The 26,120-nt window shown below is 39.7% G+C and overlaps 1 protein-coding gene across 1 annotated transcript in view; it reads left to right on the plus strand.

Annotated features, from left to right (window-relative positions):
* The window catches only part of LOC109313479 (dynein heavy chain 5, axonemal-like), a 275,004-nt gene that overhangs the window by 155,167 nt on the left and 93,717 nt on the right, over positions 1 to 26,120 (plus strand). Inside the window, exons 51-59 of the mRNA XM_019540081.1 lie at positions 1,830 to 2,036; positions 4,708 to 5,037; positions 7,386 to 7,592; positions 7,680 to 7,922; positions 9,268 to 9,422; positions 13,251 to 13,915; positions 14,815 to 15,095; positions 18,119 to 18,334; positions 22,885 to 23,052. Coding sequence (XP_019395626.1) covers positions 1,830 to 2,036; positions 4,708 to 5,037; positions 7,386 to 7,592; positions 7,680 to 7,922; positions 9,268 to 9,422; positions 13,251 to 13,915; positions 14,815 to 15,095; positions 18,119 to 18,334; positions 22,885 to 23,052 — 2,472 coding nt within the window. The remainder of the gene's footprint in view (positions 1 to 1,829; positions 2,037 to 4,707; positions 5,038 to 7,385; positions 7,593 to 7,679; positions 7,923 to 9,267; positions 9,423 to 13,250; positions 13,916 to 14,814; positions 15,096 to 18,118; positions 18,335 to 22,884; positions 23,053 to 26,120) is intronic.

Below are 26,120 nucleotides of genomic sequence, written 5' to 3' on the forward strand. Positions count from 1 at the left end.
TGACCAAAACCTAAAAAAAGACCTTTAAAAAAACAGTCTGCATCTATTCTGCTTCTGCTGGAATATGCATATTAAACCCATCTTGCAGTGCACTGTACTGATGATAAGAGCAATTAATGCTCTTTTCTCAGCAGAACTGTTTGTGCCAGCCTGTGTGCTAGTGTAACATCAACTGCAGTTCCTGGCACTATCTGGGGAAGCTATTTTAGCAACATGAAAGGGTGTGGTATAGTTAGTGGTCCTAATATTTTACATACTGGAATTCAGCCAGATACCAGTAATTCCCTGCCTTCTATTGCCACTCCTGTCTCTAAAAATACTTAGACATTATTTCCTGGAGTGAGTTACCATGTATCTAAACAGAAAAGAATATTGCTCTCACAGAGGGAGGCATAATTTTAAAAAGTACTAACACCATTCTTTCTCATTTAGTAATTAAGCAAACTATCTCTCCAAATGTGTGATCTTTTCCTCCTCCTCTAAAGTATTTTTCCACTTATAACCTGGACTGTACACAGAAGAACTTCTTCTGGTCAGGAATTTCTAAGTCCATCTAACTGCTGTCATTCATTCAAACAGCAACAACATAATCCCAACTTTTAAAAATGGAAAATCTAGATGTTAATTTGAGAGCTTGGGAAAGTTACAAGTGTGCAAAAATATACTAACAGGTTTAAATTGAAGATTGTTTTGTGACCTTTACTACAGCAATTGCTACTGGCAGTATTACTGTGCTAAGAGTAGAAGAACTGATTTATACAGATGTAACATTGATGTGACAGCATGAGGGACAGTGCCCCGGATATTGAAAGTCTATATATTTTAATATTATAAAAAGATATTGATATTTTTTTTAAATTCAAGTGGAAGGTTCTTAATGTTGTTTTAAATATCTGTTGATATTATAAACTGAAGCCACTGACAGATGATCAGTTAAAGGCACAATGGAATCTGATCCACAGTTCCAACACAATCCACAATACCACTTCTGCATACCAGAAAGCGTGATTGTGAGACTGGGGATCATTTCCCAATTGCACCCAATTTCCAGTGCAGGGGAAGCCTGACATCATAATCCCAGGCTGAACAAGCAAGTAGAAAGCCAGGTGCCTGGTACTCCCAGCCTCAGGAGTGGACTGGAGCCTTAAAGGTGTACCAGTCAGCTGACTAGCACTCCCAGCTTTGCAAGCACACTGGAGCAAAGCACGCCAATGTGCTTCCGCAGCTGGGAGCTCTGATCAGCCGATTGGTGTTAGTCACATGTTCAGTTTAAGGCACAATGGGAACCAACCATAAAGTTATTACAAATATTTTGTGTAGTAACTTTGTTTCTTATTCCATGTTTTATAGCTTGATTAATTTCTTGAACACGTGGTCAGGTTACTACTTAAGACGAGGTTAAACTGATTGGTCACATCTTAAGTGTAATGTCTGCCAGGGACAAGATCCTTACAAGTTGCTAAGTGGTTGGTGGCTGTGGGTATGTTGGTTCTGATTTTACACGCAAACTGAACAGCAGGATCTCTCATTGACTGTATGTGACCATGTGTGCGTACTACTAAAGCAGCCACTATCTCCTATTTTCCAGGATTGTCTCAAGTATTGTGGCTGCAGTCTTCCCAAAAGTGAAGCTCATCAGCAGTGCTATTTAGCTAGCCCGCAGTGTCTTGCTGCAGTACCTATAGCAACTGTAGCCATAAGGGGTGTAAACCACTTTTGGCACAGAGGTCTGTAGAGCATTGGGAAGCGTGTTCTAGATTTCAGTCCCTGGAAATTGGTTCCTTATGAATTGTACTTACAAATTGCATTAAGAATATTTATCTTTACAGGGTTATACCAGCAAATATAATCCTGAAGTTCATCTGACCAAGTGTTTAAACTTTTCTTCTGCAACGTTACCAAGTATGTTCCAAAGTAGTATAGAAAGTTACATAGATAAAAGAATGGGAACCACCTATGGTCCTCCATCTGGGAAGAAAATGACTGTTTTTATTGATGACATCAACATGCCTGTGATTAATGAATGGGGTGATCAGGTAAAAAAATGTTAGCAACTGAATTTTCAGTGGAAACTAATGTGAAAGCCTGTTTCTCAAATCAGGGATTGCATTTGTAAGACTATACATGTATTTTCAGGAGAACTGAAAAATTGTACTTGTTAAAACATGTCTTTGTAACATACATTAGCTATATTAACACAGGAGCTTGTTCTCTAAAATTTCTTATGCTTAGCAGCAATGATAGGAGTACTGATCTAGATAAGACACCATAGGCAACTAATGTCCTAAGTAGTGTGTCCTATGGACCAGTTCGGGCAGTGTTCAGCAATATAATACTTCAAGCACTGGCACATCTGGAGCATTGTTGGGTGCCTGTACACGTGCAGGGAGGCTGCTCCAACGCACTTTAATTATAGCATGTCAGAGCCAACAAAATTAATCAAGTCTGCTGGAGCATGCTAATTAGAGCACTCCAGCCAGCCTCCGCGTCTCATATATCAGTATCCCTGTGCTTCAAAATGGCAACGGGTGATTTAACTAAAGCTTGTTTGCGCTTAGTTAAAGCACCCCTGCCGCCATTTTGAAGTGCAGGGATGCTGATACATGAGACACTGCAGGCACTTTAATTAGAGTGGCTCTCAGAGCTGCTCTCTTTAAAGCACCCCTACTTGGAACACATGTAAAAAAAACCCTTGATACTTAGGCTCCCACTATTGGGGAAACCTTAGAAAAAACATCATAGCATAGGCACACCTATGAAGACCTGCTAGGTAAATATCCACAAGCCACTTTTTTTTTCTAATTAATTGGAAATTTTGAGAACAAAATGGTCAGAATAAACATCAAGCTATCTGGTAACAACATGAAAGACTTCTAAGCTGTCAATCTCAGTTATAATCTGCATTTGTAGCAGTTACAACCAACTGTGCTTAAAGCACTGATATGTCAAGCAAGAATTGTTGTTTTCTACTAAAATAACTATGCTTATATAGACAACTTAAGAAAAGGCGCAGGAAAATTTGGGGAGCATTCTAACCATCCTTCCTTCCTAATTTATCCAGACCTTAAAACAAAGTTATCATTAACCGAAATCCCAGACAGGTTAGACAGTTGATCCAAAGTGCTTAGGTATTTATGTGAATGTTAAAAATTAATTAAACTAATGTAATTAATAAATATTTTATGCGCCTTCCCTCTTTGAATCCTGGCTTTAATTTCAAGTATTTATCCCTTGGATAAGCAGATACCATACTTACCACTAAACTAATCACTCCTACTTATGCATTTAAGACCCGTCCAAAGCTGGTCTCTTTCATTCCTTTTCATTCCTGATCATCATGTCTCATTAAACACAGTCCAGGCTCAGCACTCAGTGCAAAGCTGATTCTGAGCCCATCTGCTTCTCATGTATTCGTTGGCATCGAATATGCTTAATTTCAAATGCTAAGTTTTTCTAAACTGCCCTACATCCTTTCACTTTGTGGAATGCTAATTGTTTGTCCAAAACTTGGCCACGACTAAAATACAAGCAGTGGTTCTCAACTGGGGTTACTGTGGCATCGCAGAGTTCTGCAAGAATCTGCCAGGATGTCAGGCTGCCACCACAGCCACAGGCTGAAATTGTCCTATATACCTCTGTTTTCAGGAGGCGCATCAGAATCAAACTGAGAAGCAGCTGCAGCAGAAGGGCATACCTGCCTGCATAATGCTGCATAATGCTTGCTGCATAATGCAGAGTTGAACCAGACGGAGCTGCAGGTAGGTGCACATTTCTGCTGCAGCCACTTCTCATTTTGAATCCTAGGTACCTCCTGAAAGCAGAGGTGCACAGAACAGTTCCAGCTGCCCTGCATGCCTCTGTTTCTGTGAGACACTGTGCTGGGTTAGACTGGGAAGGTCTGTGGCAAGAGCACACACTTGTGCCATAGCTGTTTCCCAGCCTGGCTCTGCAGAAGGCACACAACACGGTTCCATCTGGTAGTATGGTGAATATATTATAATTATAATTATATATTCAATTATTCATTAATAGTAAAATTATAAAGCACATTGATTATATACATTATAAATAATGTATTTCTGGTATTCATAATACATTTATATTAGATTTTTAAATAGAGTGCCACTAAATTTTTTAAAGTTTTAGAAGGGTACCTTGAGTCTCAAAAGGTTGGGAACCACTGGTCTAGAAGGACATTAGGCACTAGTTAACAAGTAGAAGTCTTTTTCACTTTATGCACCTAACTGGCACATCTGCAGCCATGTAACTACAGGTTTTGACTTTTACAGTTTCACATTCAATTTCACCCTGTGCAAAAGGATCTGCCTGACCACGTCCCTACAGGCTGTAAAATTCCACAGTCTAGAGGCAGAACCAAAAGCACACTGGTGTGCAGCTGGGAAACTGACATTTAGGTGCATAGAGGGAAATAGAATTCCACGCCTTTCCTATTTTGTTCTCTTGTAGTAGCATAATGAGTAGTTGGCAACTGGGACACCAGCCCTGGATTCCCACTTAGATGAGGTGCAAGAACGGCTATACCTCTGCTCTTTCAGATGATATATTTAAAAAGCACTGTTCACTGCAAAATACTGTGTGTTTTGTTTTTCACCTGATCTTTTATTACATTGGATATATGTATTCAGACAAACTGTAAAAACGTAATGAAATAATATCTGACATTTCTGTTTGTGTTTTGGCTGATAGATCACCAATGAAATTGTAAGGCAATTGATGGAGCAAAAAGGTTTCTACAATTTAGAAAAGCCAGGAGAATTCACTAATATAGTTGATATCCAGTTTGTAGCTGCCATGATTCACCCTGGAGGAGGTCGGAATGATATTCCACAGCGCCTGAAACGCCAGTTTACTATTTATAACTGCACATTGCCTTCCAATGCATCTATTGACAAAATATTTCGAACGGTAGCTGAAGGCTATTTCTGTGAACACAGAGGCTTCCCTGAAGAGATATGTAAACTAGCATCAGCATTAGTACCTACAACTCGAAAAGTCTGGCAAGCAACTAAAATAAAGGTAAAGGTGTGACTATTTTTAACAAGTCTATTTCTGCAACCTGAAATACAAAAACGAATTAGGCCTTTTTGTTATAGTAGAATATGTACAGTTTTCCACTGTGGTGTTAATCAGAATCCCATGGCTATATTCTCTGTTGAAAAATGTGTTGTAACAATGATTTTCCTGGAGTGACAGTAGGGATGATAGTATTTAATATTTATATTGTGGTAGCACATGGAAAACACCCCAGTGCAGCTCCTTGGCATGAGGCACTACAAACACATAGGATAAACTTAAATCCCTCCTCTGCCTCTGCATAGCTGGGTGTTTTTAGCTTGGAGAAAAGGAGGTTAGGGGGGGACATGATAGAAGTTCTCAAATATTTGAAAGGCTGCCATAAAGAAGAGGGAGAACAACTGTTCTCTCCTACCACAGAGGGCAGGACATGAAGTAATGGGTTTAAGTTGCAACAGAGTAGATTCCAAATAAACTTCCTTACTGCCAAGACAATAAAAAAGAGGCTGTCCATGGAAATTATGGGATCTCCTTCTCTAGATAAGTTCAAGAGGAGGCTGGATAAGTAGTGGACAGAGGTGGTTTAGGAACCGTGTACCTGCATTCATATAGGGAGTTGGACCAGATGACCCCTGATGTTACTTCCAACCCTCTGATACAGTGATTCTGTGGCTAGGGACAGACATTACACATAAACCGGTTTAAGTGATCAGAAACTGGTTTAAACCTGTAACAGAACAGATGTTCAGTCCACATAAACCAGTTTCAAAATGGCTGAAACTGGTTTGAGATAAACCTGGTTGAAATGTAGTCTCAGACTTTATTGATTTGGGTCAAACTGGTTTATCCAATGTCTGTCACAGAACCCTTGCTGGTTTAAGTTAAACCAGACTGCTGACCCCTCCCCTCCCCACTCCCTGCCGAGCAGGGATTCCGGTATCCTCTTTGCCTTACATAGACTGTCTCAGCATTAGCTAGCAAACAACATGCTGGCTATGGTCCATGCTGTGGCAGATGGGACAAAGGCAGAATCAACAGGTAGCTGGTAATGTCCCTCTGTTGTTGTATTAATTGGGTGATAAACACTGAGTTAGGGATGATTTACATTGTGTTATCAATTCCCTGCTGGGCTGGTCAGAAGTGCCGGATCCCACCCTAATCAGAGTATCCTTCCTGGGCCTGGCAATGCCCCCCTCAGTTCAGCACTGTAAAAGGAAAGGGAAGACTGCTCCCACACCTCCTGGCTTCTAACCTGAGCCACTACAGGCATATGCATACATTTCTGGGATGTCTTTGCAGTTACAAACTGATTCAGCCTAGCCAGGTTAGATTAACCTGCAAAGACTGAATCAGTTCAGGCTCAGGCTTTTTGAAGGTCTGTCCATAGCCCATATGACCATGAGCAGAGGTGGTTAGTCATATTAGTCTGAATTCAGACAAAAGAAAGGACAGGGTAGCCCCACAGAGACTAGCTGTTTCAGAGTGTCACAAGCTTTTGTAGGCAACAGCCTATTTCATCAGATGCTATGCATGGACTTGCAGAAAGAAAGGATTTTAAGTAGAAAGGAATTTAAATACAAGAAATTATCCACAGAATGGATAGTATTAAGCAGAGTCTCAACAGAGACTATGGGATTCTTATCCCATTACCTGGACTAGCTGTTAACTCCAGCTTTTAACCCCTTTGTCTCTCAATGTGTTAACTGCCTTTTTTATTCCTGTTGATCTGTTCAACTGACTTTTGCCTCTCAGAAGTGCCCCCTCCCACTCTCTCTTCCTTTGTAGATAAATTCCTATTCATAATGAACAACATAATCAACCAATACACCCCTTTTCCTGTTTATGAATTATCCATTAAGAAATTGTAACGTTTACATCTGTTTATCATTCAGAAGATTCTTTGTTTTACTTTTCTTCTGCCATTTTCCCTCCTCCCATTTCCTTTAGCTTGTAAACAGAACAATTCCTGACAGAGAGACAGAATAAGAAGAAGTGACAGTAAAGCAGTGAGGGGATTGGAGTTTCTGCCGTTTTTCTGAGGCCTTGAGTTCTGTGGCTCATGGAGTTGTCTTGACTGCACTTAATTTCTTATTGCTATGGCTTTGAAGATTTCAGGAACATTGGTGCCTCACATATGAATAATTAAAAACTGATGAGCATCCTAGTCGTTTTTTGCTTTCACAGGATAATGGCTTTCATAACATCAAGCATGAGTTTCTGCTGTAAATGAAAACTTCTTGTTAAAGTTGACTAAAAAGTCAGTATTCATTTAAAAACACATAGGTAACTATTAAAAATTTCAGTGTTTCTTAAATAGCTACTTAAATACGGCTTATGGCTTTCTTTTGTAGATGCTACCAACTCCAGCTAAATTTCATTACATCTTTAATTTACGAGACCTCAGTCGTATTTGGCAAGGGATACTTACAGTCACAGCTGAAGTTTGCCAGAGCACCAGTGTTTTGGTAGCCCTCTTCCAGCATGAATGCAAACGTGTAATTGCAGATAGGTTCACAAGCCAGAATGACAGAGACTGGTTTGAAGATATGATGAAAAAGGTAAGGCAAGTGATATTCAGTATTCCCTGCGAGGGAAGCAAAAGCAACATTTCACTAGTGACAGCAATATACCATGTATATTTTTAGATTGCTGATGAAGTGCATGGTGAAGACTTACTAGGAAGTAACCCCAAAGAACTGTACTTTGTGGATTTTTTACGTGATGCTCCAGAACCCACTGGAGATGAACCTGAAGATGTAGAGCTAGAAGCTCCTAAAATTTATGAGCCTGTTCCATCTTTTGATCACTTGGCTGAAAGATTACAGATGTTCATGTTGCAGTATAATGAAACCATCAGAGGCGCAAAGGTGGACTTAGTATTTTTCAAGGTATTTGTTTCTCTTATTGTGTTTATTTTATCTAGTCAATATTGATAGTTTCCCAATACATGTGCAGTCTTTGTGGATTTTTCGTTATTTAACGATCCATGAATTTTATATTGTCACTGAGATTAAGTGAAAATGGTCAATTATACCTTCTGAGAAAAACTCCTGGGTTTCTACCAAACAAGCATGATAGGACAGGATATTCCTTAGCGCTGCTTGCAGACATTAAAAAACAAAAACAAAAAGCCTGTGCTTTACTGGAAGAAGCAGCATTTTACTTCAGCTTGGCTCTGCAGCATTTATATAGGTCAGATGCTTCAGTGGGGTTTTTTGCACTTTTAGATAAAAGTTGAGTCGATCAGCTGTTAGATAAAAGCGCCTGAAAGAGCCCCACCCAACCTACACAGACATTGGGCAAGCAGAGTCCAGCTAACATGCTGCTGCTTCTAGGCATGCACTGGGCTCAGTGTGGGAGCCCATGGGATTTAAAGTAAAGCATCGTTTTGGAGGGGGCAGTTAATACCTACAAGCAGCCTGTATTATTTATATTACAGACCTCTTCTACTTTCATTAGCTTTTATATCACTTTCCAGTTCCCAATCCTTTCTTTCTCCCTGCTTCAAAATTCCCCAAGCTTGCTATTTCCCTGCTAATTTCTCCCTGTGTCCTTTGAGGTTACACTCTCCTGAAAAGATCCTTTAATCCCACTTCACAGAAACCTCTGGTTGTCTGGACATTATACAGTTTCAGATCAATACTGGTTTTTTGCCTTGTCTACTTTCAAGGGACTGGGCTACATAAATAAGAGGTTTTGAACAACATTTAAAAAATCTATTTGTTATGAGAAATCAGGCTTTATTAATTTAGTGCTGTCACCATTCAAGATATAAATAAAATATCTGGATAGAATACAAATGGAAAGCTTACTTTCTTTTCTTCTCTTTGTTTTTTTTTTCTGTTCTTCCTTTTCTTTTCCTTGACAGACTTCAGTTTGTATAGATTGAAAGTATCGTGCTTAAGAGACCAGTCCTTAAGAGGCCCAGCAAGTTTTCTTCCTGCTCCTCTTCAACCCTTAAAGGCAAATGTTACCTTAGTTTTTCTGAATGCAAGCAATGTATATGGGAGGCCTTTTTTGGGAGCATGAAGTAGGGTTGCTCTATCAGGACTAAATCTGCTGCCTTTTGAAGTCAGGAGGATCTTTTCTATTGATTTCAGTGGGCATTGGCTTAGGCCCTGAATGTAAATGTAGATAAGAACCTAACTGAGGGCAGTCTGTAACTGAAGGTCTGTTAAATGAAGATATATATTTTGTTTTTGTATCATTTTAACTATTTTCCTTAATACACAGGACGCAATGATCCACTTGGTTAAAATATCCCGTATTATCTGTACCCCACAAGGCAATGCCTTGTTGGTTGGTGTGGGTGGATCTGGAAAACAGAGCCTGACCAGATTAGCATCATATATTGCTGGATATCAAAGCTTTCAAATTACCCTAACAAGGTAACACAGTGCCATATACATTGACTATGATCCATTTGTTTCTTAGTCTCCCTGTAAACCAAATAGTCACTGTTAATTTAAACTAATTCAAGCCTTTTCAAGCATTTCAATCCTAATCATAGACATTTTTCAGCTAAATTGCTCACCGAAAGGCACAGGTGGCAGTTCTGTTGCCTTTACAATACTCAGAAATGGAATAAAAACTTTTGAACCAAAGCCCTTTTTCTTTCACTAAGCAATTCAGTTCCTCAGTGTTCTCCTGTGAAATCCAGTTTTTAAAAAATACCTTCTTTTAAAAGATTATATAGACTGGACTATTACTGCCAGCAAGCAAACATATGGGGAGAAAATCTAGAAACCGCTTTTATAGTAGCTAAAGTATTCACATTGACATATAATGACTGCAGTCTTATCTGCTGGGTAATGCTGAAAAACAATAATCTTGGTATTTAAAAATATTCTTTAGTGAAATCACAACATTGTCATTTTAAATTAATTTTATGTGGTTTTTGCTGGTTTATTATTGCAGATTGAGAGTTGCAGGGAATCTTGTTCCCTTTCCTTCATATTACGGAACTTTTCTCAAAACCATCATTATTCCAGCCACAAAGGATCAGAAAACGTTTCTCTAAGGGGTTCATCTGTGCTGCTTCTTAATAAGCTGGAAAGATTTATGTGAAAATCCTTCTAATTTTGTTGGGAGTGACTCTTACCTTAAACTGGTCCCCTTTCTATGTGATATTTAAAGGGCGAGCAATAAAAGCATGGGGTAGGAATACCACCAAGAGGCACACCCTAGCCACTCAGCACATACCAAAGCCCCCAAATTAGACAGCATTCCCAGTATACCACATCCCTGAGCATGCATAAAGAAGTATGCCTAACACAGAGCATGAGAGCCGCTTTAGGCATATGATCTAGGAAGCAATAAGCCATCTACACTGCCTGCTTTCTTGGAGTGAGTGAATGGGGGTGCACCTGGTCTCACCATGAAGGCTGCATAGACATAACCTCAATGTTTGTTTCCCTTTGCCTGGCTCAGGCATAACCAAGTGGATAGCAAACCCAGTTCTTCCTTGACTAAATAAGCAAGAATGTTTTCCTGTCTGATCACTGCACTACCGATTAAAAGTCAGAGGTGCTGCAGGACAGCTCAGCTCACCACAAGGTCCATCTTTCAGAAACAGATATCGATTCCTCTATCATGATGCTGTGAGCTGTACTCAAGGCAAAGACAATAAAGCCCCTACAAACTTCTTAGAGTAGGAGTAAAGAAAGACAGGGAAGATGGATATGCAGGAGGCGGACCAAAAGACAGAGAGATTAGAGAAATAAGTTTTAATCCGGAATATGGCTCACTCTTCTGTAAAATTACATTCACACCAGTGAAGTGAAAGAATATTTCAGTCATTCAGGAAAAGGTAAGTATTGTATTTACTTGAATCTAAGATGGGCCCCCAATAATTAGATTCTGTATATGGAAAATGTATAAATTTGTTATAATATTCCAGGTACACAATCTAATTATCAAAGGTTGACTTGAATTCGTCCCCCTCCCCCACTGCTACAGCAGGGAAATGCAGTGGCTGGGGGGGTCCAGGTGGCCCTCTGGCCTTTCCACTTCTTCCCCCTACAGCCTTCCTATCCCCACCACCACTAGGACCTCCCACCCCCAGCTCCCCACAGTCTCTGTCCCTTCCCCCTTCAATCCCCCAGGTCTCTGCCCCTTTCCTTGCACTCTCTCCAGTCTCTGCCCCTTCCCCCTGCTTTCCCCATAGCCTCCACCTCTCCCTGCCTTTCCGCCCTTACTGTCAGACACTGCTCAGACTCTGTTCTCTCCATGGATCAGCACATGGAAGTGCAGCCCTTGCCAGACCATGCAGCAGCATTAGCACTACTGGTTGGCTGAGCAGGGGCCAGAGTTTCCCTGTGCTCCATGATGGGAGGGAATCCAGCCCAAGCCAGAGCTGAGCTGCACCTGACAATTAGAAGTGGGGAACAGAAGCTGCAGGGGGCAGGGAGGTAGGCATCTGCTATGGATTTGACACTGGCACTGCCCCAGAATCAGGGCCAGAGTCAGGGATGCAGCAGCCACCTGCCCCATCCCACTTTGTATACAAATCTAAGATGAGGGGCTCCACCCCATGCTTATTAGGGGAAAAAGGCTTGTCTTAGATTTGAATGAATACAGTATTGTGATAAATGTAATGCGACTTAATGTATTAATTATAGTCAATAAGCATAACAAAATTTACTGTATTGTTTCAGCTTCTCTGTGGTGACAGTATTAACACTATAAGGGAGCTTCAACAAAATGTAAAAATATTTTCTTTATCATTTATTTACTATTGAATCAGTGGACTTTTTTTGAAGTGTGGAGGATTGGTCTTCTGGGTGTTTCAAATATTGTGTTTTGCTTTTGGACAGTGTCAGAAACAGGATGCTAATTTCAAAGAGGAACTGTTACTTAAGGAAACAAAGAGCATATTTGTTTCATATTCATTTGGCTAAAGATACAATGGAAAAAATCTACAAGTTTTTTTTTTTAATTGTGGATCAGATACTGCACCTCTGAAATTAATAGCAAAACCTCCCTTTAATTGTCATGGGTCATTTTTTATACCCATGATATAAACGGAGTGTAAAAGAGCTGGCTTCTCTGTTCTCCTCAGAGCTTGGTCACAAGCTGGCGGAGGGTAGGTTTAGATTAGATATTAGGAGGCGCTACTTCACAGTCAGGGCGGCTAGGGCCTGGAACCGGCTTCCAGGGGAAGTGGTGCAGGCTCCTAGCCTAGGGATTTTTAAAAGGAAGTTAGATGAGCACCTTGCCGGGGTCATCTGACCCCGGTGCTCTTTCCTGCCAAGGCAGGGGGTCGGACTAGATGATCTTCCTAGGTCCCTTCCGACTCTAGCTACTATGAAACTATGAAACTACAGGGAGAGTAAGTTAGTGTGCAAACTCATCACTTCCTGGGCTTTTTCTTAACTGTTAGCCCAAATATTGGAATTTAAATATTAATATTCACTTCTTCTACTTCAGGTATTTCTTAAGATCAGCTCAGTCCTTGCTCTCAGTGGCTCCTTTATTTCCTGGTTAGATGTATTTGGACCTATTTGCCAGCATGACTCTGCAGAAATTCCCTTATTTTTAACAAAGCTTTAAGTACACACGCCCTTGTGATTGATCAGAGCAGGGTCTTACTCTGACTATTTTATTTCAGGGTGCAGTCCCATTGATTTCAGGGCAGTTACTCTACTTTGTGTAAATGCTGAATTAATCCAAAGTGGCTTTAGAAAAAACTAACATAATTCAGTGGTTTGACTTTGGGAAGGGAGGTAGCATAAATGAATTTCATGTTTATAGTCTCAGGGATGTAAGTGGTAGCCATGTTGGTCTGAGACAAAAAGAATTGCAAAAATCTTGGTTCCAAAATAATACCTTTTATAAACCAACTGAAAAATTGCAAAACAAACAAACAAACAAAAAAACCCTTTTTCTGCAAGCTTTCAGGCTTATGCACCTTTCATAAAGTTCAAGATGGTAAAAAGTCCCCATATTTATTTCCTGCAGATGGGGACTTATTACCATCTTGAACTTTCCCTGTGCCTGATGAAGGGTGCAAGAGCCCAAAAACTTGCAGAAAAATAATTTTTTTTTTTTGCAGTTTCTCAGTTGGTGAAATAAAAGGTATCATTTTGGAACCAAGAGTTCTAGATTTTTGCATATTTACATTCTGTTATTTGGGATTGAGCCAGACAATAAATTAGTATATTCTGAAATGACCTAGTTGTTTTGGGTTCTCCATTCTTAACCTTTGCCTCTCTTAGAACATATGGCACCAATAACCTTTTGGATGATCTGAAAACTCTGTACTGCACTGCTGGACAGAAAGGAAAGGGTGTTACCTTTATATTCACGGACAATGAAATCAAAGATGAGTCTTTTCTCGAGTATATGAACAATGTTTTGGCTTCAGGTGAGGTTTCCAATCTTTTTACACGAGAGGAGATAGATGAAATAACACAAGACCTGATACCTGCAATGAAGAAAGAACACCCAAGACTTTCTCCAACCAATGAAAATCTTTATGATTACTTTCTTACTCGGGTCCGCAACAATTTGCATGTGGTTCTTTGTTTTTCTCCTGTTGGTGAGAAGTTCAGAACTCGTGCACTAAAATTTCCAGGTTTGATTTCAGGATGTACCATGGACTGGTTTCAACGCTGGCCTAAAGATGCTCTAATAGCAGTTGCACAACATTTTTTAGAATCCTACAAAATTGAATGCACAGATGAAGTCAAACAAAGTGTGGTTAACACTATGGGAACATTTCAAGATATTGTAGCTGAAAAATGTGTTGACTACTTTGAACGATACAGACGTCAAACATTTGTGACTCCAAAATCTTATCTGTCCTTCATCAGAGGTTACAAAACCATTTACAATGAGAAATTCACTGAAGTTGAAAATTCTTCCAGCCGTATGAAAACAGGTACAGTATGCTTGATTTTTAAACAAAGTGAAGAAGTTTGCGTCAACATTCATGTGTGTTGATGTAGTGTGTGGGTATACGCACACATACCATATTACTTGATTCCAGGACAAGCTTTCCCCTCATATAATATGGGAGGAAAAGGGCCTTGCATCTTGGAATCAAGCACAAGGAGGAAGGAGGGGACAGGCAGCTGCTGCAGTATTGGCCCCAACCAGAGAGTGGGCACAATGAGATCTAATGCACAATCCCCATAATCATGCTTCCTGCCATGCCACACATGCATGGCAGGAGGCACAACTGAGGGATTGTGCATTAGATCCCACTGCATCTTATTGCTGGTGCAGGAGGAGCCTGATTCCAGAATCCAGCAAGAAGCAAAACCCAGGTCTGGGAGCCCCCTCAGTTGAGGGTTCTCACTTGTGAGGGTGCCCCCAGGGCTGGGGTTTGCAGCAACCACAATCCCCTGGGCCTAGCATTTTCATGTACCCCAGAGCCCTGGAAATCGCAGTTGCCTTGAATCCCAGGGCCCTGTGGTTTCATGCTGGGCATGGTGCACTCATGTGGCTGGGAGTCCTGTCAGCCAACAGGGTTCTCAGTTGCAGGGGAGATTCTGCTGCATATGCAGGTTAAAGCTTGATAGCAACCAGCTATAAAATGAGTACACATTTTTGAGGTCTCACTTTATACCTAGTTGGAGCTGTTTACTATGGGATAAGTATTTTGCACATGTAGCTGGTCTTAAGGTAATTGAGCAATTAACCAGTTAATTGCCCAGTACCTATAACGTGTAGAGGGGGCCTTAGGTGTTTAAATATGAGGAGGGATGACTAACTTCAGTCACTCAGACTTATTTCTTACTTATTGCAAGAGTAAAAAATATAATTTGCTTTGGACAGGTCTTGCAAAACTGATGGAAGCTGAGGTTTCTATAAGCCATTTGTCAAAAGAGCTGGCAGTAAAAGAACAAGACTTGGCTGCTGCTTCAAAAAAGGCTGATGAAGTTTTACTGGAAGTGACTATGAAAGCTCAAGCTTCTGAAAATGTGAAAATGCAGGTTCAAAAGGTGAAAGACAAAGCCCAGGCCATTGTGGATGAAATTGCCATGGATAAAGCAGTAGCTGAAGAGAAATTGGAGGCTGCAAGACCTGCGCTGGAGGAAGCCGAAGCAGCACTCCAGGTCAGAACTGAATTGATATAATAAATTCATACCTGAAGAAGAATGCTTTTCATTCAACAACTTATCTAACTTTATTCCAGCTGTACAGTTGGCCCAATAAAAGATATCACCTCTGAAAACCCTTACCTCTTGATATAATAAAGACGCATAGGAGGAGGCAGGTCAAATCCTTTTTCACTTTGTGACCAAATGGCAAGGACACAGCCATGTAACTGGAATTTTTGGCACTTATGCACAGTGCCAAAAAACAGAATTGCCTGGCATGCTTGCATTTATACTTGCCAGAAACAAGTTGATGCCAGTTGGCCTGATTCTTCATTGCACTGTATTGGCATAGGCTTCTATGTCAAGGTAAAGCAAATTGTACTGTTTTTGAACATTTGAAGTTACTCGCTTGTACAAAGCATACGCAGTGTCAATTTTACTGGCAGTCACTATGCATTAAATAATAAACATAAGAAGTGGTGCAACAAAGCACAAAGTGGATATAACATACAAAAAGCTACATTGCACCAATTTGCTGGCTAGTGTGTAGTCGATATGGGTGAAAGTGATGGATAATTTAGAGCAGTTATGAGATTGCTTTCATCGTAAGTGCAAAGCCAAGTGGAAAGCCAGCATGTGGGGATCCTACTCAGTTGCAGTATTTGATGATGCCTTTCTTCTTTTCTGCCCTTTGTTGATTAATGCCTGACATACAGGCACATATAACATGGAGGGTTTCAATCATTAAGCATTTGTGTAGCTGGTTGTGAAAGTCAGAGAGAGTCTAGCTGGTTAAGAATGTTCAGTTAGAATGGTTTTTCCTTGGGGAAAATGCAGTTTCTGCAAAAGTGGAAACTTCCAAGAGAACATTTTTGTTCATCCATTAGAAAGATATAAATTAAATGTTTCATTTTGGGCTGGTTCTCAATGATTTAGAAACAAGTTGTTTCTAATCAATTCAACAAAACATTACATTTAATTTTTGTGTCGGTGCTTTTCTTTCTGGAGTTGTAGTTCAAGACCCTGTTCTCTCCTTTGGGCTGGCCTTCCTGAATGCTATCATCTTTAATATAATGCAGATTTCCCTCTGACCAACTTGTGTCATGCATGATGAGAATCACAGGATTTTGGGGGGAACCTTGTGGGAGACAATCTAACCAAGAAAGTTGGACGATAGAAACAATGGGATCATCAGTTCTAGAAGCTCTCCTGAGGCACATCACCACAATCAATAAATACCTGTGAATGTTGGGCAGACTCACAGCTGAGTGTTTTGGATCAGTTTCCTAATCAAAAAGACATATTTCCATCTCATAAATGCTGAAATGTGTCTTTCCTATTGCATGTGTCTAAGGCCCTCTCTACACATGTATTACACGTTTATGAGGTTAATTGCACAAGTAATGGAGACCAGCTCCACATGCGTATTAACTGCCCTGCCTTTTAAAGATCCAAACAGCTATGAAGTTAGAGCTGGAAAATGTGTAAAAACTTTATAGCATCTTTCTATCCAGCTTTAATTGACATGTGTAGCTCATGCCTCCGCAGCAACTTGTGTCATCTCAGCTGGCACCAGTTGCAGTCTCCCAGCCATGGGGGTGCATGGAGTGCCCCCACAGCTGGAACAGTGTGTCAGTTGCCATCTCCCAGCTGTGGGGAGTGATGCATGGAGTGCCCCTGCAGCTGGGACACTGCATTAGTTACCGTCCCTCTGCCATGGGGGTGCATGGGATGAACCTGCAGCTGGGAAAGTGGGTCAGGTGATTGGGGCTCCCCATCATGGAAGCATATGGTATACCCCCACAGCTGAGAGCCTTGTCAGCTGCAAGGGCTCTGAGCTGCAGGGGCTAGCTTCTTGCTGGTGCAGGGGCATCGTTGGATTGGACTTCCCCTACACTGGCAATAGGGCACGATGGGTTCTGATTCATGTTCCTACAATCACGCTTTCTGCCATGCATGTGTGGTGTGGCAGGAGGTACAGTTGCGTGGATTACACACAAAATTCCATCGCTCCTTTACCTGCATGTGTAGAGGGGCCCTTAATGAAAGATTTTAATATTTCTAAGCAGAAACATTTTATAGTTTCAATTTTCTGAAAAATTCTGAAGGGACAAGAATTTCTTAGGGAGTTATGCTTTATTGGACCAACTATGTAGTTAGGATGAAATGAGATGAGCTTTTGAATGCAAGACATTCCTTTTCAAGTCTCACTTGTCTTGTACCCTAAAAAATTCTTGCCTCACATAATTTCTGGACCATTCTGACTACATTAAAATCCTGAAAAATTTTGAAATTTCTTATGTGCATCCTAATTTGGGAAAAAACTCAGTTTTGAAATGTCAGAATGTCCCATAGGATGGAATTTTTGCCTTTTGCTCAGGTCTACAGAGGACTTGTGGAGAGACTCTGAGAGGGAATAATATGCAGCAGTCGCACGTATTATTTGCTGGTAAAATAAAGCTTCTGATCCTCCATCCAGGATGCTTGTCAGGCGTGTGCACAGCTTCTTTTTCAGGCTAGCAAGTGCACAGTACTCTTAATGATTTGGGGGAACTTTACAGAGGTATTGATAGCAGTAATATCATTTTCCAAGGGGTATTTTTTCTCTTCAGCTTTTTTTGGGTTTCACCTTAGAAGCTGTTTTTTCATGTTTTCTTATACAAGTAACTGAAGTCATTTTCCCTCTGTAGTACTCTCTAAATTGCCTTCAACAGTAAGATATAATCCCTAGTTTACAGATTACAATATATTCTGAAGACCACTCTCTTAGACACAAGAGAGAGACCAGGAGGCAACGGTGGATGTAGGATGTTAGGCTTATATTTCTGTCTTCTCTGATTACACAAAAGAGGGCATGTTTTCATGGTTGTATTTAAGGTGTAAAAACTACAGGAAAACCAGTTACTGCAGAACTGGATTTGCAGATGTTCACTTTATCTCCCTCTTCCCTCCCTGCGCCCTCCCCACAAAAACCAAATTGGGTCTATTTCAGTGAGACTGCCTAAGTAAGAGACTCATTTTTTTCTCTTATCTTTCAGACTATTAAGCCTGCTGATATTGCTACTGTTCGTAAACTGGGTAAACCTCCTCATTTGATAATGCGGATCATGGATTGTGTGCTGCTTTTGTTCCAAAGAAAAATTGATTCTGTGCAAGCTGACCCAGAACGACCATGTGTGAAACCCTCATGGACTGAAGCTTTGAAGCTAATGAATAATTCAGGATTTCTTAGCATGTTGCTTACTTTCCAAAAGGTGAAAAAGAAATGTTATTATTATTTCCCATAACAACCTCTCTAGATACATTTGCCTTTATACTATGCATATTTTATTGTAGTAACTAATAGTTCAGTAACTGATTTTATGAATTAAATGGCTGCTTTTGTGAATGTACTTACATTACTAAAAAGGCTTGTTTCTTTTTTCATTGGTCATTACTTTATAGCACTGGTCCTCACCCCTTATATAATACCAGCTCTTAGCTTTCACTTTTTTTTTACTGAAGAAAAATAGTAGAATCATTTCTCTTGTTGCAAAGAACTCAGAAAGACCACCACAAGTCAGAAATGTTTGTGACACTACAGTTTTCAATTTGAATTCTTTAATTGTATCTTGCAAATCATATGTAGGTGTTTGCACACCTAACAGTGCCAATATTGCTCATCACTCTTAAAAGGATCTCACAGCACCCTTTTTTATAGTCATGTCTGCTAAAGAGAACTAGATGGTGTAGGAGCCTGCCAAAGGAGTTGGACTTGTAAATGGAAGTGTCCCAACTAATAGGTCAGAACTTAAGCTGTAAACTTAGAGTTTATCTAGTTTTTATCCTTACCCTTCAATGAGACTGTCTAAAAAAAGGAATGATCAAAATTTGAGTGAAGATCTGTACATGTGGATGATTGTTGTTGAAACAGCCTACAAGTCTCCTTGTATTACCAGCCTTGTTGGCATGGGTGTTGGTGTTAAGTTCTTGCCTACTCTAAAATATTTACTATTCCTAAGAAATTATTATTTATCTTGTGAAAAACTTGTGAAACATTTCACATTGATTAAAAAGTGCTCAAAATGCCATACATGTTCTCTAAGATCATTTTGACTATGTTTGCCTTTGCCAGGGATTAGAACTGAATCATTGTTAACTATTCAATTTTTAAACACTTTAGTGTCAATACTGGATAAAGTTTTATGGTATAAAAGCAAAAATGTTTCACAAAAACCTTCTTTTGTTGTGCCACAGTCCATTAGTGACCACAGAGAAGGCTGTACTTCACTTTCTCTAATCCACCACACATATATGAACTTAGCCAAAAACTCAAACTTATTTGTAGAAATGCCTCTCTACACAAGATGGATTCTTTTGAGTTAAGTATTCCAGAGCAGATGACTTCCTCTAGCAACAAATCTGCAACACATTTTTTCATAACTCTGATCTCACAACAGTGTCTCAATACACCCTAAAGTAAAAAAGGAAAGGGAAATAAGAATAAAGACAATGGGTCCTGTACTCCTAAATGAAGTAAAAGTCCTAATGAGTTTTCCTGTTTCATGCACTTCTTAATACTGTACATGGCCCTACTCATAGATTTCTATGCATTTAACTTTGCTTTCAAGAGTAAAAACAAATTCTGTGGAAATATCTAAATCTTTGCAGAAAGTGATCATGAAAAATACTGTTAAAAAGTATGGGATGCTTTTTCCTTGTTGCTAAATTATTTCTTTCTCTTCTTAAATTACTGGTATATTTTTGTGTTAGTGTATACACTGGTGGGAAACCCTCAGACAGTTTTGAGTTATGAATTGGCTACATTTCTTGCCTGAGTTATTTGACTTTGGAGTTAGGATGTACATTTTACTTTTTGGTGAGGTGTCCAGAGATCCTGGTTTTGTAAGGGTCACTTCAGATTCTGGCTGAAGTACAGAATGTTAAAGTTATGAAACAAATTTAAAAAAATCATTCACCTAGAATTTTCAAACCTCTGAGAGAGATTTAGGCTTGATTCTTATTTCACCCCAAATAGTGAAAAGGATAAAAAATATAAACTTTTTCAGGCAGCTATCTTACATGCAACAAACTTTCTTTATGTAAACACATCTAAACCTATTTTCAGCTCTTACCATTATCATCTTTGTTTCTATTACAGTATGTTGGGATCAGTCAGGTATAAGACAGGAATTTCTGTCAAGCAACTTCAGAATAAAGACATATTATATTAATCCATGGCTGTGAATCAGAGGGTGATTAAACTCATAAAAAGAAATCTGTCAGTAATATTTTGTAGAAAAAGTGGTTGGCAACTTTTAATACCTCTATAGTTAAATGTCCACAGCTATCATGCATAAGCTTTAGCAGTCTGTACTGCGTAAGAGAACAGCTTCCATTTGCCTCAAGTAATTAAACAGATATTAAAGCACCCTCATACTTAAGGATTTGCTTCTTAATTTTTTTAATAGTTTTTTAATAGAGAAAAGGTGCAATGTAAATAATGAATGGCATGTTAAATGGAATTCTTTCTAAAATTAAGCATCCTTAGCAGTTATTAGGATAGGGTCAAACAAGGCTGTTAAATATAAATTTGTTTTCGGGCATAAAGCAGGTCATGTTGCAGTCAAAGCCACCAAAGAATTTCTGTCTTATTGTAGGCCACACATAATTAGAGGAGCAGCTCTAACATCCTCTACAAGCATGGAATGAAACAACCTGCTTTCCTTCTGCATCCATTAGTAGGGACCTACCCATAGATGATGTATAGGGGGTGCATATGCACCCCCTGGGAGTGCTGGTGCCCCCCCTGAGAGTGAGCACTCTCGGCTTAGGCGACAGGCAGGGGGGGCAGGTAGAGTGCTGGTACCGACCCGCTTCCTGAGAAGAGGCACTGGCACTTCCGGGCTCGGCATCCAGCTACTGGGGGACCATCCTCCCCAGTTGGCAATCTGCCACAGGGGACCCCTGCCATCAACACCGCTGCAGCCACCTGTAGACAGTCCCCACTTGGCCCACCCTTGCTTCTGATGCCTGCGTCGCCACCTGCGAGCAGTTGCCATGCCCCTCCCAGCCTCAGGAGGCATGCATTGCCTATGGACATACCTAAATCACAGCAAGACAAAGGGATTTTTGCAGGTTGCTTGTGGCACACAGAGCCAATTTTGCAGTCTTTTCATGTAGAAGCCTATAACGTTTACTCTAAGTCATTAGCTTCCAGGGATGGGGTACTCATTCAGACCTCCATGCCTTTGGGGTTCTGTCTTTGAGTCACCATTCAGCAGAGACCAGTGGGGTGATAAACAGCTTTATCTTTTTTGGGAAACAGGATGGAGGAACACACACACACTCACAGCTTGCAGGGAGAACAACGACACCAAGCAAACCGTACCCACAGGGCATCAGGGGGAAGGACTGGGGTGTCCTACTGCTGGTCCCTTACAGGTACCTTCCATGTACCACAAAGCCCCCCTTGCTGCTTATTGGCCAGCAGGTCACCGCTCATCTTCAGACTGCAGCATTGTTGTAGCATTGCATCTAGTTTCACAAAAGATGGTGCTGAAATCCTTTCGCTTTCCTGACTGGTGCCGTCACTGAGTCTACTTAACTAGCTCAGCCTCTCAGTAGCTCTCTCTCAAACCACATTCTCTGTGGCTGCAGCGATTGCCACTCTTTCTTTGGATTCCAGTAATCTTTCAATTTTGTCTGGGCGATTCTACACAAAATTGCAGGAAACACCCTTTTTTGCAGTGATCATGGAAGCTGCCATTTTCTGCTTTCTGCAAAAATCATGCAACTAGGATTTAAGTAGGTCCCTATTCATTATTTCTGCAAGTAAGAGGAGAAGGGGCATGGCTGTACTTCTGTTCTCATCCATACTTCTCTGCCTCCTTGGGGAGGCTAGCACTAAACTAAAAGAGTGTCTGCACTTACCAGTCAGATTGTGGCTGACATCTGCCGAGTTTCAAAAGGCTCCTTTTACACACAACTTGTCCCTCCATTGTGAACAAAGGGATGATCTGGCCCATAGTCATTTGCTTTATTTGTGCTGTGCTTCCAAGTGCAGTCATACTGTGAGAAATCTGACAGATTTTTTTCCATTTTTTCAACATGCTCTGCAGTTAATACAAAGAAATATTCAAACAGGAAATTAAGACCATAAATGCATAACCATAAATCAGATCTTCAGTTACTGAAGTTGTGTTAATAGAAATGTATCATCTTTCTTGAGGAGATATTAAACAGAGCTTTAAATAACTGCATCCTGTATAGGTGCTTCCTATACAATAATGCTGTCTTGCACCATATTCTAATATGGAGTAAAAATAAAAACCAAATACAATGTGATGGCTATTATTATGATAAAATGATTATTATTGATAACAATAATTAGTCACATGAAATGTTTAATATATAGTAATCAATATATATAATTTAATATATAGTAATGGTCTGCATAGGGATGATCCTGCCTCAGGCAGGTGGTTGGACTAGATGTCCTGTAGTGGTTTTCTTTCAGCCCTACTTGTCTATGACTTTATCACTTTTACAAGAAAAAATCATATTGTGAAGAAGGTCTTTATTTTAAAATTGTGTTCTAAAAATATTATCAACTTGACTGTAATTCCAAAAAGGGGTATATGCTTTCAAAAATTAATATAGCTTAATCATAAAATGTAATTTATGTCTTAACTTTCTTGTAATTTCTGTTAAGTTTCTTAGGGAAAAAGCCTCATTTCAATTTTTAGGCATTACAATGTATTGTGCTTTTTGTAAGTGTGTTTGGAGGTACACAAAAATATATTTTCCATTTTTTATTCCATAGGATTCAATTACAGGAGAGATAGTAGAACTGCTAGAGCCTTACTTAGAGATGGAAGATTATAATTTGGAGACTGCTAAAAAAGTTTGTGGAAATGTAGCAGGTCTTTGCTCATGGACACAAGCGATGTCCTACTTCTACGGGATTAATAAAGAAGTCCTTCCACTTAAGGTAGTCAATACTATTTATTTTCTGTAAGTGAAAGATGAACACATATGAGTTAAAAATAAATTCTCATCTTGGCTGAAACACCTGAAATACAACCAAAATTGCAAACACCAAGATTGCAAATTCATGCACTTAAGAATTAGGAAACATCACAATTAAGTTTGTCTGAACAATTTTAATTCAGACTCCTTGTGCAGATTCATTATGATACAGGATTTAATTATGTGAGCACATACAGTTTTCCTTCCAGGACCTTTGTCTTATTCAGTGCAGTACTTCATTTCACTTCCTTAAGCATCAGTAAGGAGAACAATTGAAAGCACAGTCTTCCTGCCCACCGCTTTTATTACCCCACTCCTGGGAAAGTCCTGCTTAGCTTCCATAGCCTTGACATGGAGTATACCCAGTCCTTTTACATGTATCTGTAAGAGGATGGAGAATACTTAATAAAAACAGTGCAAATTGTATTTTTGAAGCATTTAGCTCTTAAATTCTCGCAAGTTTCTGCAGGTGCAAACTGAGTCTACCTTAACAATAGCAGTCACTGCTTGCACTATCTATAAATCTTATACTTCCATGATACATACATTTCATATACATTTTTTAAAAAAATAAACTTTAAACATTTGTGTTATATTTTATAAGCAATACACACTACATTCATAATTGGGGAACCTTTGCATTGCTGCTTCATGAACTAGTTACCAGCTGGCTATGTGACTACTCTACTTGGTGTTTAATTCCGTTACTTTAGGTAGACCATATCAATACCAGTATTCAAACTGTTAAAACTCCCTCAGAATAACTCTAGTCATAGCTAATACTGATTCATTAAACAGATTAGATGTTTTCATTGTGTTACTGAGATATTGATATAGAAGGCACATAGCACAATTAATGCACATAGCATTTTCTTTTTCAGTTTATGAGAGCTATGAAAAAATTAAGCTAATACCTCATAAGAAATACATTGAGAATTGTAAAATAGAGAGAGACCTAGAGGTAATAGTGATTGGCTGTCTACATGCGTGTGAAAGGTGCAAAAATATAACTGCAGTGTTGGTCTGTGTATGCCTGCTTACATTCCTGCAGTTTAAATTCATGTGTGAAGTTAAATTTGTTCAATTTGTTATGCTCATGTTTGAATGTTTTGCTGAACTGGGTGAAAGAAAAGCCTAAGCATGTATCATTTAGCAAAGTGATGATTACTGTCAGACAGGGCAGCAATCTGCAAATATGTGAAAAGTGCAAAAGACAAAGGAGAGAGGAATTATCTAAAGTGGTATGAGAGGCAGCCAAAGAAGTAGTGGCACAATATTAAGATTAAAGTTAAAGTAAACCATTTACTGTTATACTGCACAACATACTAGAACATGTACTGTCGGGTACAGTTCTCTGCTTGGGAAGATGGACTGATTACATTGGTGTGTTGCATTCAAACCTCTGTCCTGTTCTATTCTATTTAAACTTCAGTTCTGTGAGGCAAACTGCCTGAGTACCTGTTGGCAAATTTACCTTCAGTGCATTCTTAAATAGCATCTTAATTGAGAATCAATGCCTTGTTAATCTTAAACTTGACAACGCAAAAATACTTATGAAGACAGTAATGATTCATATTTTAGTGAATGTAACCTTTTAAAAAAGTCATTCATCCAAGAAGCCAAGAAATAGATATACACCATCTCTAGAACTACAGCATGTATCATAGAAAGCATTTAGGAGAGAAACAGGCAAACAATACAAAAGCAAAGTCGAATACAGCAAATAAAGCAAGTATATTGTGAAAGGGGTTTTTTTGTTAGCTAGAGAGTGTAATTTAATGATCATGTTTGTTTGATTTTATGTAAATTTTTAGTGTGATGGGGAGTTGTTCTTTTGAGGTTTGCCATCTAGAAAATAAGCCCCTCTGGATTAACTTGGTAAATCTCAAAAACCATCTGCTGTTTATCTGTTAGACTAAAGAAAGAAAGAAAGAGGCTTGTGTATAGCTCTGATTCAGTCATATTATATGATAGACTAGACTTGACATAAAATAGTATATGTAAGTTGATACTTTACAGCTGTTTCCGGTGATTTTAATTAAAATTTTACCCTGGTGTGATGAATCTATGGCAGCTTATTAATGTTCTGTTTGATACTGGGGCTTCTCTAGTATATATGTGTCAAACTCCATTTTGAATGTAGGGCTTTTCTGCTTTCTCTGCTATCTTTTGATAGGAAAAATTGTTGTACCAGCCACACTGCTAACGGTGCAGGGTTATTAAATTGTGGCAGTCATCCATTCAGACAGGGAACCATTAAACAAGATGGCTCAAATCCAGGCAGACCAGTTTTTAAAGTATGAACTCCAAATGAATGATAATTAAGCAACAGATCATGTAGGGAGAGACTGAGACAGATTTGGGAGATAAATTAGTCACTTAACAAAGGAAACAAGGAGGTGTAAGAAAAAGGATGTTGAAGAAAGTGGAAGCAGCCATGTTCAGGAAAATGGGATCCTAGCTTCTTTAGAAGGTGATCACCTAAGCCAAAGAATGGTCAAGAGTGGTGAGGAAACTGAGCCAGAGGAATATAATGTTTGTGGGCGTTTTATTGTTTTACTATTTTTTTTGGAATCTATATACTTCTTCTGCCAGCTGAAGTAAAGAATAATTGCCTTTGGAGTCTTTGCAAAGTCTGTATATCCTTGCTTCGAAAAGTGTGTCCCTGAAGTGGTGAACTATAAATCCACGCTTTCTCCAAGGCAGGAGCTCTGACAACTGGGGTGTCTCTGCAGAAAATCATCTTTGATCCTGAGACCCTAGACTAGGTGTGAGCAAAATGGCAGATCCGGCCAACAGCTGGACTTCATTTCCCAGCAGCCCCTGCCCTCGTCATTGCAGCCGGTTTCCATGGAGACTCCAGTAGCAGTGGCGGGACCAGGTTTTCCATGGAGACTGGCCCCAGCAGCACTAGCAGGTCGTGCAGCTGGGTGAGGAGCTGCTCTGGTGGTAGGATCTTGTGGTGATGACAGCGTAGTTCAGAGCCAAGGCAGAGCTCTGTGAAAGAACTACCTGCTAGCCTTCTCACTT

The sequence above is a fragment of the Crocodylus porosus genome, unplaced genomic scaffold, assembly GCF_001723895.1.
Source record: "Crocodylus porosus isolate Cpor-Errol unplaced genomic scaffold, CroPor_comp1, whole genome shotgun sequence".
Classification (NCBI taxonomy): Eukaryota; Metazoa; Chordata; order Crocodylia; family Crocodylidae; genus Crocodylus; species Crocodylus porosus.